Genomic DNA, 17,500 nt, shown 5'->3' with positions numbered 1-17,500 from the left:
TCATAGTGGGTAATTAAATAATCTACAATTAATAAAGCAGAGTAGATACTTAATAATTCTTACTGGATACTGAGTAATTCATAGTAGTTGCTGAGTATTTCATAGTAAATATTGAATAATTCCCAATAGATACTGAGTAATTCATGGTAATTACTAAATAATATAGTGGACACTGAATAATTCACAGTAATTACTAAATAATTCATAGTGCATACTAAATAATGCATAACTGATACTGATTAATACATGATAGTTAATAAATAACACAGTAGATATCGAGTAGTTCATGACAGTTATTAAACCATTTATAGTGGACATTGTGTAATTCTTGGTAATTACTAAATAATTCATTATGGATCTTGAGTAATTTATGGTGAATACTAAATATTGCATAGTGGATACTAAATAATTCACAGTAATTACTAAATAATTCATACTGAGTAATACATGGTAGTTACTAAATAACTCAGTAGATCGTGAGTAATTCTTGGTAATTGCTAAATAATTCAAAGTGGATCTTAAGTAATATATGGTAATTACTAAATAATCCATACTGAGTATTTCTTGGTAATTACTAAATAATTTATAGTGCATAGTGAGTAATTCACAGTAGTTACTAAATACTTCATACTGAGTAATTTGTAGCAGATGTTGAATATGTTGTCATGGATACACCTAATGTGAGAAGATTTTCAGTGTATATGTATTTTCAAAAAAATTGTTTTGAATTGAATGAAATCAGTGACACCAAACATTTGAATGCGATTGTATTTATTATTATTATTATTATTATTATTATTATTATTATTATTATTAGGGGTGTCATGTCTGTGCTGCTTTGCTATTGTTTTTAGGTCCATTCATCTATTTTTAAATATCAAGCATGTAAACATTTGTAAAGACAACTATAAACAAACCAAAATAACGTTCATCCAAAATGTGCACATGATCCAACATGACCGCACGAGGACTCCGCCTTCACGGTCACTCAGAAAAGTTGTTTATTTGTCGTTTTTAATGAATATGAATATTCAGTTTGAATTGCCATGAATATTTATACGTGCTTCGTTCCTGCAAGCCGACGTGGACACTTGAAACCGCCTTTAAAAGCCGGGTGTGACTCTGTGTGGCAGCGTCTTCATCCGTCTGCCTCGCCCAGGCCGCGGGGGTGGGGGTACGAGTGGTCTCTCTCGGCTCTCGACGCTGCTTTCCGGGTGTTTCCTTTGACTTTGAGCCGCGGGATATTTTTCATTCGGCGGCGGACTGAAGTGCACCTCCGGGTGTCCTTTACCTGCGGGCGCGGATCAAGGCGGCTTTCATACGCCGAGGAACGAGTGCAGTGTTATTCACAATTCGTCGCTCTGACCTTCGGATTATCTTCGCTCTTAATGAGCGTCTCACACCTAGTCTCTCTCTCTCTCTCTCTCTCTCTCGCTCTCCCTCACCGCTTCTGAGCCGCCTTTATCTGCTGCTTATTTATTTATTTATTTATTTATTTGATAGTCACCAAGCGGTGTGGCCCACTAGCCCCAGAGAGGGCAGTGAGGGGGCTTTAGAGCTGGGTGCATGAGTAAGACAGTGATGAATAAGACAGTGATGAAACGCCGGTGGCCTGACTGACTTTGGTTTTTACTGGCTGGCGGTCAGAGCCGACTCAAGGGGGGGGGGGGGGGGGGGGGGGGGGTGAAGGGGTGCTATAAAAATGGAGGATGGTGTGCAGCGGCGCTTTATGGTGCCTCTTCATCTGGATCCAGTGAAGCAGCCACAGCTGGAGGCGGAGGCTCAGGCCGGGCATCAATTACGCCTGTAGTTATGCCTCACTCTCGCCGGACCTGCCGGACGCTTTAGTGCCCTCGGCTGCACACTCTATTTCCTTTAACCTGCCGCGCGCTCTCCCGTCAAAGCCCATAAAAGACCAGCTAAGGCCGCCCTCACTGCTCCGGGGTCCATCATTAGGAGCGCAGAGTTATCACTGTGGATCTGCTGGACGGCTGAAATGCAGCGAACCGTTAAACACGTCCGCCTTATTTCCTCAAATTTGATGCGAAACAAAGGAAACTTTATCACTACGCTCTGAAGAGGATGGTTCTTCAAGGGTTCTTTAGTGGAGAAAATGTTTCTATATAGATCCATGAACACTCAGAGAACCCTTTGCATGATTAAATGGTTCTTTGCCTGGTGAAAGGGTTCTTCAGATTGATGGATGATGTGCCAGAAAGGGTTCTTCTGTTGTTACAAGCTTGACTTTGGAACAGTAGAAGACGTCTTTTCGAAAAGGTACAATATAGAACCATTTAAAACATCAATCTGGAGAACGTTTAATCATGCAGAACACTCTGAGTGTTTATGCTACTATATAGAACCGTTTTCTTTACTAAAGAACCATTGGAGAACCATCTTTTTTAAGAGTGTATCTAATAGTTTCTAATAGTCTTTATTAGTCCTGAAGGGAAATTGGAGTTTTCTCTTATCTAGTAGTTTGTAGAGTGTGGGTGTAGAGAGTGTGTGTGTGTGTGTGTGTGTGTGTGTGTGTGTGTGTGTGTGTGTGTGTGTTATAATATCAGTAATCCACCTAAGAGGTAGTTTACATTTCTACATTCTTGCACAGATTATCATAAAAATGATATTAATACTTTTATAGTTGTGCTGTATTTGATACATATCTGGGTTTTAGTTATCTGAGAAAGACCAAGGTCAATTAACTGTAGCTTATGTCAATATATATCATTTGCACATAAAACTGGGTGGAGCCTACAATCTCACCTATCATATCCACATCTTATACTTCATGTAAACATCAAAACCCAAAAATACATTGCTATTAATAGTAATATCAAATATATTCAGGACAGAGACTCGGTGTTATCTCCTGCAATCGCATAACTTTCAACTGTGGAACCATAAATCCTCGGTCTGATCTGCTGTTACAAATATATTAGCAATAATGCTAAATATGATGAGTTATGATAAGTGTCAACAGACATTTACAGCAGTGTGGCCTATGCTTCACCAGTGCTACTAATTGGTTTTAACCATTTGCTTATTGTTCTGCAAATAATTACTGAAGGCTTATTACATATTTGACACAAACCAAATTATATGACTTGAAATATTAAATATTATGCATGTAATAACTGGCATTTATAAATTCATAATCATTATGAGTAGCAACCTAGAAATTGTCCAAATCCTGTTTTTATTATCAAGTCCTTATTTATTATATTGCTAATTTGCAAAAAAAAAAAGTTAGTTGCACGTTTTAAACATGCATAATATGCACATTTTGCACAATAACAAGCATCAAATTGACCTAAAAATAAAGTTGACCTATTACTTATTACATTTAAATATAATAAATGCTTGAAAAAACTTAAAAAATCATGCAAACTCTGACAGTCAAAGTAGGATGCAGACAATTACTAAGTTATTCGTTACTCTTTTGTAGCTAAATAAACAGTTTTTGACTGTATGAGCTGTGATGTCTATGATATTAGTAACAGATAACTGTAAACTTTTATTAAGGATTGAGTTTCTGTATTCAAAAGAATTCTTAATTACTTAAATGGTGGCGTTAATTAAGGCCAGACATAAGCAATTAGACAGTAATCAAGTAGCTCTTTATAAGGGCTTGTTATTATAAAGTCTTTCCAGATGTTTCTATTGCTATCATTAATTCAGTATCATTCATTTTAATACTGAATTCATGTGAATCTGAATATGAAATTCATGTAATTTCCAAATTTAGTGCCACTGCTTTAATGACTTCAATGCTTTATTAACACTCTAACGAGGGCCCTAGTAATAACACTATTACTTACATACTAATTAGATTTGCTGGTGTCAGAATTTTTTTTTCCCCATTTCTTTCTATGCAAAAAATGAAAAAAAAGGCAAAATGTTCACACAACAATAACAAATTATTTACATCAAATCATAATAAAGTATTTCTTCTACTCGCCAACACTAATGTGGTCTAAAGTGAATGTTTATAATCGGCACTTTCCGCATAATTTCTCCACTTGTTTCCATAAGATATGAGTAAAATTAGTTTTTTGGCAGGCTTTTTGAATTGGCTGTTGTTTTTATTGGTTAACCTTTCTTATCTTTGTCTTTTTCACTACAGGAAAACCCGTACATGTGCAACAACGAGTGTGACGCGGCCACCGAGGAACTGGCCCACCCTCCGGAGCTCATGTTCGACTTCGAGGGTCGCAACCCCACCACCTTCTGGCAGTCCTCTTCTTGGAGGAAGTACCCAAAGCCACTCGTAGTCAACATCACGCTGTCCTGGAACAAGACCATCGAGCTGACCGACGACATCGTGATCACGTTCGAGTCCGGAAGGCCAGAGCAGATGGTTTTGGAGAAGTCTCTGGACTATGGCCGGACATGGCAGCCCTATCAGTTCTATGCCACGGACTGCCTGGATGCTTTCACCATGGAGCCCAAGACGGTGCAGGAGCTGTCCCAGTTCACCCTGCTGGACATCATCTGCACCGAGGAATACTCCCGCGGCTACGTCTGGAAGTACGACAAGACCGTCCGCTTCGAGATTAAAGACCGCTTTGCGCTCTTCGCTGGCCCGAGGCTACACAACATGGCCTCCCTTTATGGCCAGCTGGACACCACCAAAAACCTGAGGGACTTCTTCACCATCACAGACCTGCGGATCCGCCTCCTCAGACCAGCCACCGGCGCCACCATGGTGGACGAGAGCAACCTCAGCAGATACTTCTACGCCATCTCTGACATCAAGGTGCACGGCAGGTAAGATATTTTTGAGCAACGTGTTGGCATTCCCCAGGGTTGGCTAGTGTAGTGGTTAACACCTCTGCCTTGTAGACTGGGGTTCAATCCCCACCTGGGCAGCTCCCTACACTATACCAATAAGAGTCCTTGGGCAAGACTCCTAACACCACCTTGGCCTCCCTGTGTAAAAATGATCAAATTGTAAGTTGCTCTGGATCAGAGCGTCAGCCAAATGCCGTAAATGAAAGGATGCTTAATGAGATGGTTAAACCTTTATTGCACAATGTTGCCTCAGGGCAACAAACTGATTTTCCTCATTTTGCAACAGCATGATACATATTTAAAGCCAGTGATTGGGTTAACTGTAAAAGGAAGAGTTTGAGTAAGTCAATAAAAAGCACATACCTAATCATACTATCTCTAGCGGATACCCGGATACCTCTTTTTAACATTCAGTATAGTGTTTTTATTTTTTAAATGAGAATTTACAGAAATGTGTTTGTTGCCTAGAAGCAACACTGTGTGAGAGTGGAATGGATTTAGCCAGTCTCAAGCCAGATCTCACCACTTTTCATTGAAAACAGCTCTGCATCATTTCTTCTCATTGTCACACAATGTTGCCTCAAGGCAACATAACAATAGGACCCCTGCACACGTTTTTTTTTTTTTAATGTTTTTGAATTTAATAATCAAGAAAAGTTCTTTTTTTCCAAAAAATTCCAACCCAGCAGAGGGTTACATGTGTTACTTTGGTCAGATCGCCCTTTTAATCAATGTAAATTTAGACAGTTCCATCTGAAAAAATGACCTAAAATACATCAAATTGTCTACAGCAATGTCCTAATGAGACGTTCTAGACTTGCTGTGTACATATAAAACAGTGCCTCTTGCCAAAATATCGGTTTAGATGGTGTAGATCTTCTTTGGTCTTTGGTATCACTGCTGCATTTCATTTGTAAACACGTCTTAATGCCACGTTGACGCTCCACCTGACACAGTTCAGGCCGAGGTTACATACCCTGATGATAACCCTCAAGGTTCTCAATAAGCCTGAATATGCGTTGGTCCGAATCTGAAGATTGTAGCGTAGTCAGAGTTCTTCTAGTGTCTTGCCTCTCAAAGTACACTCTTTAAAAAGATGGTTCTTCAAGGGTTCTGTGAGTGTTCATTGTTGTATACAGAACCATTGTCTTTTCTAAAGAACCCTTGAAGAACCCTTGAAGAACCAACATTACAGGCTGATATTAACAGCCAGCCGACATATCAGCCAAGTTCTACTCACTCACAAAAGATGGTTCTTCAGGTGTTCTTTAGTAAAGAAACTAGTTTTACATGTTGTCTTTACTGAAGAACCCTTAAAGAACCAGCACTTTAAGAGTGTGTATCAAACGATGGTTTCCCACTGCTATGTTACTGTAGTCAAGCAGTCTCTGCTGGTCACCTACACAAATCTGATTGTATCATTCCATCTTCCTCTTCTTCCTCTTCATCATCATCTTCTTCTTTTTTTTCCTCTTCTTCCTCTTCTTCTTCCTCTTCTTTTTCTTTTTCTTCTTCATCCTCTTCTTTTTCTTCTTCTTCTTCTTTTACTTCTTTCTCTTCATCTTCTTCTGTTTCTTCTTCTTCTTCTTCTTCTTCTTCTTCCTCTTCATCTTCTTCTTCTTCTTCTTCTTCTTCTTCTCCTTCTTCTTCCTCTTCATCTTCTTCATCTTCTTCTTCTTCTTTTTCTTCTTCTTCCTCTTCTTCTTTTTCTTCCTCTTCTTCTTCTCCTTCTTCCTCTTCTTCTTCTTCTTCTCCTTCTTCTTCCTCTTCTTCTTCTTCTTTTTCTTCTTCTTTTTCTTCCTCTTCATCTTATTCTTCTCCTTCTTCCTCTTCTTCTTCTTCTTCTTCTTCTTCTTCTTCTTCTTCATCTTATTCATCTTCTTCTTCTTGTTCTTCTTTTTCTTCTTCTTCCTCTTCCTCTTCTTTTTCTTCTTCTTCTTCTTCTTCTTCTTCTTCTTCTTCTTCTTCTTCTTCTTCTTCTTCTTCTATGTCAGTTGACTAGCTAACACAGAAGGTCACAAATATCCCCTGAACTTGGTGTCCACACCTCTAGTGCCACCACCGTCTGTCAGAAAAACAAAACCACAATCTCTCCATGAAACATTGATTACAAGCAAACTGTGTCCTGAAGAACCTGTAAAGCCGTTGAGTCTGACATTGTGTGTTTCCATGACCTCAGTCTGTGAAAATCACGGCTTTGACATCTGCCTCGTTAAATAAAGAAGCCTTTCTTCTAATTATACCTGTCAGGTGGACGACACTTGCCTGTCACCTTTAGTTTGTGGAGCGTGAGCAGGTGTCGACTAAGTGGGGATGTAAACCTTAACGCCGGTTCTCTTCCTGTCAGTTTAGCCTTTTGTCTGGGCCAGAGGAAAAACTCTAACGCCGTATTTTGTAGCTGCTCTGAGTTTTCTGACAGCAATTTCTTCAGACCGAGGCTGAAATGAAACAGGCTTGACAAGGTTTACTGAAACAACCTGGATAGAGAGGATAGAGAAGGGATTTATAACTCAGACGTATCCTGACATCCGCTGTGGGTTGAAGGCTGAAGACCTAAAAATAAACAAACCAAGAGGCCGAGTGGACGGGGCGTGAGAAACCATCCCGGAGACCAGCAGTGACCAGTGTGTACGTTACATGCTGGTACAGGAGTGTGGATATCGTTTCTCTTCCCAGCGATGGTTATTACATCACTTTGCATCGAGAAGCTCGTGGCCGGTCGTGTGAAGGAGGTGTAGGTGTTGTGTTTGGCGGCCGAATGCACTGAGGACAGTTGTTCAGGAGCCCTGTGCAGGTTAATGGTATTAGGCTGCTAACAGAGGCTCCCATGTGGTGCACTTAAGAGTTTAGCACTAAAAGGGCAATTAGACTGCAGTGAACCCATCGGGAGAGGAAAATCACAGAGCTCCAACTTTAAAAAGTCAACGTCCTCATTAGGCTGCGCTCCCGGTTCTGCCTCTGAACTCACTCTGTGTACCGCTGCTGCTGGAGTTGGGGGTGGGGGTGGATGGGGGGTGGAGGGGGGTGTAGAGCAGTGATATAACCATAAGAACAAATCACAACAGATGTTTGGAGTTTCCTCTTATTTGTTCAGCAAGTGTTTGTTGCTTTGCATCTGTATGCTGAACAACAACAACAACAACAACAACAACAACAACAACAACAATAATAATAATAATAATAATAATGCAAGTGTCTCACTGCCCCCTAGTGTGTGTCTTCACTAGAGTTTATGTGGGTTAAATGTTGGCTGATGGGTCTTAATGTAGTAGTAATAATAATAATAATAATAATAATAATAATAATAATAATAATAATAATAATAATAATAATAGTAATAATAATAATAATAATGCTGTCCTTTTTGCATCTTCTTCATCTCTTCCTCCTCCTCCTTGTTGTCCTTCTTGTTGTTTACCTTGCTCTTCTTTTTTCTCCTCATTCTCCCCCATTCTTCTTTCTTTTCCCCCTCTTCTCCTCATCCTCCCCTTCTTCTTCTCAATAATAATAATAATAATAATAATAATAATGCTGTCCTTTTTGCCTCTTCTTCATCTCTTCCTCCTCCTCCTTGTTGTCCTTCTTGTTGTTTACCTTGCTCTTCTTTTTTCTCCTCATTCCCCCCCATTCTTCTTTCTTTTCCCCCTCTTCTCCTCATCCTCCCCTTCTTCTCCTCAATAATAATAATAATAATAATACATAAAGAATAAATACCTAAATAAATAAAACTAATGTAATAAGAAAAGGGGCAGGACAATCAAAGGAAAAATGAAATCATGTAATAAATAATTAAACAAATAATTAGAAAATTACGTTCAAGTATAATTGAAATCAAAACAAATGATTACGTCTATTGCTTTCAAACAATTTAATAAAAGAAAGAGTGCTAAGCTGCTTTTTGGCAGTTATACTATGCCTTTTTAAACATTTGGCCCATTTAAAAAGTCCAGCAGATAGTGAGAAACATTTGGAACCTGACATATTTAATAATAGATTATATATATATGGTTTTCGTTGGACGGCGACGTGTATAGATTGGAGAGATCTTTGTGTTGCTGAGCAGCCAATCCGAGCTCGTCCTCCATGAGAGACGAGGCATCCTTGCTAAAGGCTGGTCACCTGTGGATTTACATACAGCCCTTTTTAGTGGACACTGAGCCCAGAACACGACGGTTTATCCATTTGAATACACGGTTTAAAATGCAAGGCGCCTTGTGGAGGTTAGAGAAGAGCGTGTCAGTCTTAGTGCTGTTCACACTCCGCCGTTGGTGTGTGCAGTGTGTCTTGTTGGGACGGAGTTTCGCAGATATGCTGGAACCTGTTCATTTAGACCATCTGACATAAAAGATCTGAACCGCTTTAAGGATATAAGACTGTATGCGGGGTTGAACAGAAAGTCAGTGCTGGAGCAGTATTTCCATTAAAGTTCATCAACCTAGTCGAGCGTCAGGCCGTAGCAGAAAGCGAGAGTGGGCTCTCTCGCTGACCTGCTCCCAGACCAAACACCGGACCATTAAAACCAGAAAACCGCAGGTTTACTGTCTTCAGAGGCTCAGCAGCAAGTGGGGGGTGATGCCTTCAAAACAGCTAATGATAACAGCTCTAGTGGACACTCGCCCCCTGCTTTCCCCCGTTCACAGAGTCTAATAAAGCGGTCAAGTTTATCAGCGGAGGCAAAGTGGAACGGAGTGGAGTCCAGAGGAGTGAAGAGTGCCGGGCTGGTGTGGACAGAGGTGGTATTAGGCCACCCGAGAGGGGAGAGAGCCCTGAACAGCTTCCTCAGGAGTGGCTCGGCGGCCTCTGTTATACAGAAGGGTGCCCCATGTGGCCAATTATGGACCTGCACATAATGCACACAAAATACCAGCACGAGGTACACAGAAGGAATATTATGAGCAGGGGGCATAACATTATTACCACTATTATTACCATTATTATTAATAGTAGTGATAGTAGTGATAGTATTATAATCTTTTTCAATAAAATCTTTAAAATCCTCTTTTATTTAGTTTTTTACACTTTTACACATCTATCTATCTATCTATCTATCTATCTATCTATCTATCTATCTATCTATCTATCTATCTATCTATCTATATATGATTAGTATCTATCTATCTATCTATCTATCTATCTATCTATCTATCTATCTATATATGATTAGTATCTATCTATCTATCTATCTATCTATCTATCTATCTATCTATCTATCTATCTATCTATCTATCTATCTATATATGATTAGTATCTATCTATCTATCTATCTATCTATGATTAGTATCTGTCTGTCTGTCTGTCTGTCTGTTATTATTGTTATTTTATTATTTTATTATTACCATTATTAGCACTGGTACTGTGTCATTCTTGGCTTTAATTGAAGGTTTTTCTGTTTTCCTTTAACGTCCCCAGATGGACATTTATATTCCAAACAGCAGCTCTAGTGAGCAGAAAATCTGAGTCCTAAAAAACAACCACAGCAGAAAGAAATATCCCGCGAGACTGGACATCACAGGGGTCATACACATTAGAAATCCCAGCAGGCTGTGGCCTAATGATGCAGATGATCCAGACGACGGGTGACTGGCATCTCTAACTGATTGATTAATTGGAGAGCTGATTGATGTATTGACTGGTAAGAAAAGCTCCCGTCCCTCGCCGCTGCTTGTTTTCAGAGCGGTTGTCCGGAGTCGAGCGGTGATGGTGAGGTTTACAGAGCGAATCTGCTCAAGCTCTCAGCGTACGGCTCACACCAGACACATAATCTCCTTAACCCTGAAATACAATTCTTCCTGGCGCTGTGTGTGCGCCTGTGTCGGGCTGCAGGCTGAAGTGTGTGTGGAGTTGAGCATAATGCTCCAGACCCCTCCATCCTGCCCCCCGTAAGAGGAGCACGGCAGGGCCAGGAGATTTGCTTTATACTCCAGTTTGAAACAAAAAGGAAGGAAAGAGGCAGGAGTTGGAGGAGTAAAGTAGGTCAGCGGAGGAGAGGAGAACACCGGCTGTGGAATAAAAGGTTGAGAAGCAGAACCTTGTGCACACACGCACTCGAAACTCGCAAGTTTTGCACGGAGGCAGCGTGAATTATTAATGCCGATTTCATTATTTTTAATTATAAATGGTAAGGAGAACAAAAGAGCCAGAGGAACGGATCAATACGCAGCTTTGGAAATCAAAACAACACGTGTGTCCGTGTCTTTTTGAAACCTGAATGACCTCCAAAATTTTAGCCACGGCCAATTCCCACCCGTTAGCCGGGTCCCTTCATCCCACCCAGCTGAGAGAGGCGCATGAGGCTATGCCCTGACACAACTGCCCTGATACAGCCGGTACCCTTTTTGTTCATCAAGGTTCAAACAGTGTAGATGTTCCCTCAGAGGTTCTACAGTGGGTTTAAGGTCTGATTGTGGAGCTTAAATCAGTTCCTCCAGGTGAAAAGTTGGTATTTGTTCCTTTTCATAACCGAATGTTTTAAAGCAGAGCAGTAGAGTAAAAGCCTGGAGGCGAGGCGGGGTGTGTGGAGTCAGTCCAGCTTAGAACAGATCATTTCAGTGGATTACGGTTCAGTTAGGTTCCCTGACTAAAGGCACTGAGATGGAGCCTTGAGGGTCCCACCCCATATCTCTGAGTGTTAATTTGGAACCCCACCAAGAGGTCACTGGGGTAGCTGGGGTCCAGACAAGAGCAACTGCAAACAAACTAAAACAAACAATCATCCTGTACACTTGTAGAAATGAAGGTGTGAAACTGCCACTGGGGCAGTGCCCTTCTTGTCATTGGGGTGGGAAGACGTTCAGGGTCGCCTACAGAGCAGCTCTAGTAGCTGTTAATGAAATAATGTGTTGGCTTGTTTTATTTGAGGGTCCCATTTCATAGGACAAGATTTCAACCACTACCTCTTTCCCAGTTCCAAGGGGTTAGAGTGACACATGATAACAAGGGGTAGGGTGATAAGAAGAAATGGGACTGGGCCTAAGTAGAGAGATTTTTTCAGATATGCTTTGCCAGTTTTCAGTGCCCATCTGTGGCCGTGGCCCCCAGTTTGAAACCCGCTGATTTAGACCAGCACTTAGGCTGTTACCCCACTTGGGATCCCATGTTTGTCTGTTTGTATGTATATTATTTTTTTCTATCTCTTTCTCTCTGTATCATTTAGGTCCTTAAATGATCCAATCCATGTTTACTACATACAAAGGCTTATTATTCCGTCACGACAAGGACTTCAATGCAAGCTATTGGAGATATTATTAGGTTCTAGAAGTGTGTTGGACCTGGCAGTGGGACCATGGCTTGTTGAGAGGTCAACTCAAGTTAGCTGGGTTGGCATGACCACGATTACAGCATTGCCAAAAAGCAACATTCAGAATGTTGTGTAGTCCAGGACTAGTCCTGATCCTTGTCTAGGAAAAAGGCCCTTAGAGATCTAAACCTCCTTCACAGCAGCCATAACTTTATTAAGATTAATTGACCCTTATTAGTCCCACAACGGGGAAATTTCACCTCTGCATTTAACCCATCCATGAAGTGAAACACCACATACACACTAGTGAGCACACACACACTAGGGGGCAGTGAGCACACTTGCCCGGAGCGGTGGGCAGCCCAATCCGCAGCGCCCGGGGAGCAGTTGGGGGTTAGGTGTCTTGCTCAAGGACACCTCAGTCATGTGCTGTCGGCTCTGGGGATTGAACCGGCGACCTCCCGGTCACAAGGCTGGATCCCTAACCTCCAGCCCATGACTGCCCCTATTATCCAGCGTCTTGGAGGTCCCTCAGTTGTACTGGGCATCGTAATCTTTAACACTGATGGAATGAATTTCTGTAGAAATGTGCGTGATGTACAAAAACGGAAGTGGGCTGGATTTCCGTCTTTGTAGGTGAGCAAGCAAATCAACATTTCAACAAGCGCTTCTGTGGCACTTTTTACAGCGTCTGTTGCGCAGGATTGTTTGATGTATAGAAAACTAGTCAGTTTTATCTCAGCGCTGTCGTCGTCTTTGTGAAGAGGAATGAGTTTGTTCTCTGCAGGGGGATCTCAGTGCTTCAGTTTCACCCCTCATTGCTCCTTAGCTGCTCAACACAGAGTCACAACATTTGACACAGAGAGACAACGGTGTCAGTATTTAAGGTAGATTTCATTTCATCAAAACACTCACGCACATGCAAACACATTTTCTAAGCCACTTATCATCCTGGGTCATAGGGGGAGCTGGAGCCTATCCCAGTGGTCATCGGGCAGAAGGCAGGAAACACCCTGGACAGGCCACTTAAATAAACTGAAGCTCTAGCACTGGCTGGAAAACAGTTGGTAGTTTAGTTTAGTTAATTTGTTTAATTCTAGCTTCTAATTAATTAGAAGCTAGAACTGATATTTGAGAGCTAAAACATCATGCCATTCAAACAATCACAATACAGCAGTTTTTCTTTGATCCACAATTTTTCCTGATGCTGGAAAAGAAAGGTAACTATGAAGACCACACATCTTCCAAACACTCATGGCGCTCCACCACAAGCCCTCAGAATATTATGTCTAATGAAAGGATTATATGCTATTGAGAACGATATTAATTTATGATACCTACATAGAAAGGCTACACAGTTCCCCAACACAGCCATTGCATTTTCATCCAAGACTTTCTTGAGCCTTGGCTTCTGACATTTTGGCTCCTGGCTGGCTCGCCAATTGTTATATCACTTGCATGTAAAGTTATGTTCTTTATGATGGACTTTGTACAGAGACATTATGGTGTTATCTCCATCAGTCTAATATACTAGTCATAATAGTGAACAGAACGTTCTGAGAAGTCTGTGAAAATGAATATATTGTTCTCATGTAACGGATATAATAGATAAGCCTTTGTAATGTAACCATCTTCTAAAACAGCTGCACAAAAACCCTCTCAAATTCCTTAAAACAAGCCAAATCTATATCCAAACATGCGCAGATCAGACTTCTTAGTTCCCGACGTTTTGACTCTTGGCTGGCTCGCCAGCTGTTACTGCAACATAGATGATCATAGAGGTTCTTTAGAATGAAGCAAGTTGTGTTTATCACATTAAATGTCTCATAGACACGTTACCAGACCGACCATTTCTTCTTTCATTTTCTGAGCAAACCAGGTCTAATTCACCAACACAAACCACATTTATACCCAAACCAGGTCTAATTCACCAACACAAACCACATTTATACCCAAACCAGGTCTAATTCACCAACACAAACCACATTTACACTCAAACCAGGTCTAATTCACCAACACAAACCACATTTCCACCCAAACCAGGTCTAATTCACCAACACAAACCACATTTACACTCAAACCAGGTCTAATTCACCAACACAAACCACATTTACACCCAAACCAGGTCTAATTCACCAACACAAACCACATTTACACCCAAACCAGGTCTAATTCACCAACACAAACCACATTTATACTCAAACCAGGTCTAATTCACCAACACAAACCACATTTACACCCAAACCAGGTCTAATTCACCAACACAAACCACATTTATACCCAAACCAGGTCTAATTCACCAACACAAACCACATTTATACCCAAACCAGGTCTAATTCACCAACACAAACCACATTTACACTCAAACCAGGTCTAATTCACCAACACAAACCACATTTATACCCAAACCAGGTCTAATTCACCAACACAAACCACATTTATACTCAAACCAGGTCTAATTCACCAACACAAACCACATTTACACTCAAACCAGGTCTAATTCACCAACACAAACCACATTTACACTCAAACCAGGTCTAATTCACCAACACAAACCACATTTACACCCAAACCAGGTCTAATTCACCAACACAAACCACATTTACACCCAAACCAGGTCTAATTCACCAACACATACCACATTTATACCCAAACCAGGTCTAATTCACCAACACAAACGACATTTATACCCAAACCAGGTCTAATTCACCAACACAAACCACATTTACACTCAAACCAGGTCTAATTCACCAACACAAACCACATTTATACCCAAACCAGGTCTAATTCACCAACACAAACCACATTTATACCCAAACCAGGTCTAATTCACCAACACAAACCACATTAATACCCAAACCAGGTCTAATTCACCAACACAAACCACATTTATACCCAAACCAGGTCTAATTCACCAACACAAACCACATTTATACCCAAACCAGGTCTAATTCACCAACACAAACCACATTTATACCCAAACCAGGTCTAATTCACCAACACAAACCACATTTACACTCAAACCAGGTCTAATTCACCAACACAAACCACATTTACACTCAAACCAGGTCTAATTCACCAACACAAACCACATTTACACCCAAACCAGGTCTAATTCACCAACACAAACCACATTTACACCCAAACCAGGTCTAATTCACCAACACAAACCACATTTACACCCAAACCAGGTCTAATTCACCAACACAAACCACATTTATACCCAAACCAGGTCTAATTCACCAACACAAACCACATTTACACTCAAACCAGGTCTAATTCACCAACACAAACCACATTTACACCCAAACCAGGTCTAATTCACCAACACAAACGACATTTATACCCAAACCAGGTCTAATTCACCAACACAAACCACATTTACACCCAAACCAGGTCTAATTCACCAACACAAACCACATTTACACCCAAACCAGGTCTAATTCACCAACACAAACCACATTTACACCCAAACCAGGTCTAATTCACCAACACAAACCACATTTATACCCAAACCAGGTCTAATTCACCAACACAAACGACATTTATACCCAAACCAGGTCTAATTCACCAACACAAACCACATTTACACTCAAACCAGGTCTAATTCACCAACACAAACCACATTTACACCCAAACCAGGTCTAATTCATCAAAACAAACCACATCTTTCCCCCCAACGTATTCTGGTTAGGTTTTTTAGTTTCTGACTCCCAGCTTGCTCAGTTGTTACATTTGCATGGATGTAGACTGAGGTGACTGAGAATGAAGTAGGACTGACTCATACATGTTGGAGGAGAAGGTTATGTTTACACGTAGGCCTCTTCTTTTACTTTCTCAGAGCAGGAGAGCACAGATTTAAACCCTCTGGGGTCCACAAACTAATCTCCATGTCACATTTTCTGTTTCTGTGTATGTTTCTGTATCTTTGTGATAATCTAGTTCAACCAATTTCTGAATCTACAGAGTCACCCTTTTCATTCCATCTATCACAAGATCACACGTGACTCACATAGGAGTTATTAGCCTGTGAAGAGGGGCTGGGATACACGTCATCTGCCTCTCAACATGTGAAACTGGTGTACAGTAGTGATGAAGATAACGGAACATTCAGATTGTACGTCAGGCTTGCTTGTCCAACATCAGTGTCTGACCTCACAAACGCTCTTTTGGTTGAATTGGCACAAATTCCCACAGATACACTCCAAAATTTTGTGGACAGCTTCCTGGAACAGCAGAGGCTGTTATAGCCACAAACAAGGGGATAAACAAACAAACAAAAAAAAAAATCTGGCTTCATCCCACAGCTAGCTGTTACTAATATTTACATATGTGATTTGTTTTCCAGTAAACGAACCTGATTAGTGTTTATATAGTGAGTTCTTGCAAAACGAGAAAGAAAACTTGCTCATTTGTATTAAAAGCATTTTTGAAAGTGTCCCAAACTTTTGATTGGCAGCACAAAGCCGAATGGGCTCCAACTCCCCTACACAGACACACATATGGTGCTCTACAGGAACAGGGTGGTTAATGTCTACATGAGTGACATTTTCCCCATTTGCCAAACAGCACTCATTCGAGCACCGCGAGCCTGTCGGTGATGTATTTGATTATTCGGATTTATTCATAATGAGGAATATGTGATGGGAATCGAAGCAGAGCAGTAATGTTTTGGACTGTTTTGGAGTGATCACCTCTGAGCATCTCTCTCTCTCTCTCTCTCTCTCTCTCTCTCTCACTCTCCCTCTCTCTCCCTCTCTCTCTCTCTCTCTCTCTCGCTTTCTCTCTCTCTCGCTTTCTCTCTCTCTCACTCTCCTGGCACCTGTAGAACTCAGAAATGAGAAACATCTTAGAGAGAGAGGAAGAAAGACAGAGGGGGAAGAGAATGAGAGAGAGGGGAGGAAAAATGGAGAGAGAAAAGAGAGGAGAAAGATGAGAGAAAGGATGGAGAGAGAGAGAAGAGAGAAACAGAGATAGAGGATAGAGTGAGGGGAGGAAGGATAGAGAGACAGAATGAGAGAGCATGAAAGAGAAAGGATAGAGAGAGAAGAGAAAAACAATAGAGTATAGAGAGAGAAGAGAGAAAATAGAGAGATGTGAGGAAGGATAGAAAGAATGAGAGAGTGAGCGAGAGAGAAGCTACTCTCTCATTCAGTCTTTAACTTTTTCTCTATCTGTCTATCACCCTCATCTATCTCTCTCTGTCTCTCATTCTCTCTCTCTCTCGTTCTCTATCTTCTCTCTCTCTCATTCTCTCTCTTATTCTTTCTCTCTCTCTCTCTCTCTCTCTTCTCATTCAGTACCAGTATCTCTGAAACAGCAGTTGGTCCAGCCAGTCAGACACGCAGCTCTGCTCTATTAGAGTGAACTGAAGTCTCTGACTCGCCTCAGGCCAGGCCACGGCACACGGCTCAGAAAGAGAGAAAGAGAGGGATAGAGAGACGGGGGGGAGAACTGATACTGCTCAGGGGA

The 17,500-nt window shown here is 41.1% G+C and overlaps 1 protein-coding gene across 6 annotated transcripts in view; it reads left to right on the top strand.

Annotated features, from left to right (window-relative positions):
* The window catches only part of ntng1a (netrin g1a), a 234,467-nt gene that overhangs the window by 109,029 nt on the left and 107,938 nt on the right, over nt 1-17,500 (top strand). For all 6 annotated transcript variants that reach the window (XM_017725259.2, XM_017725258.2, XM_017725262.2 and 3 more), the window contains exon 3: nt 4,124-4,767. In XM_017725259.2, coding sequence (XP_017580748.1) covers nt 4,124-4,767 — 644 coding nt within the window. The remainder of the gene's footprint in view (nt 1-4,123; nt 4,768-17,500) is intronic.

The sequence above is a fragment of the Pygocentrus nattereri genome, chromosome 3 (assembly GCF_015220715.1).
Source record: "Pygocentrus nattereri isolate fPygNat1 chromosome 3, fPygNat1.pri, whole genome shotgun sequence".
NCBI classification, from domain to species: domain Eukaryota; kingdom Metazoa; phylum Chordata; class Actinopteri; order Characiformes; family Serrasalmidae; genus Pygocentrus; species Pygocentrus nattereri.
This window is presented reverse-complemented; position numbering and strand designations above follow the sequence as displayed.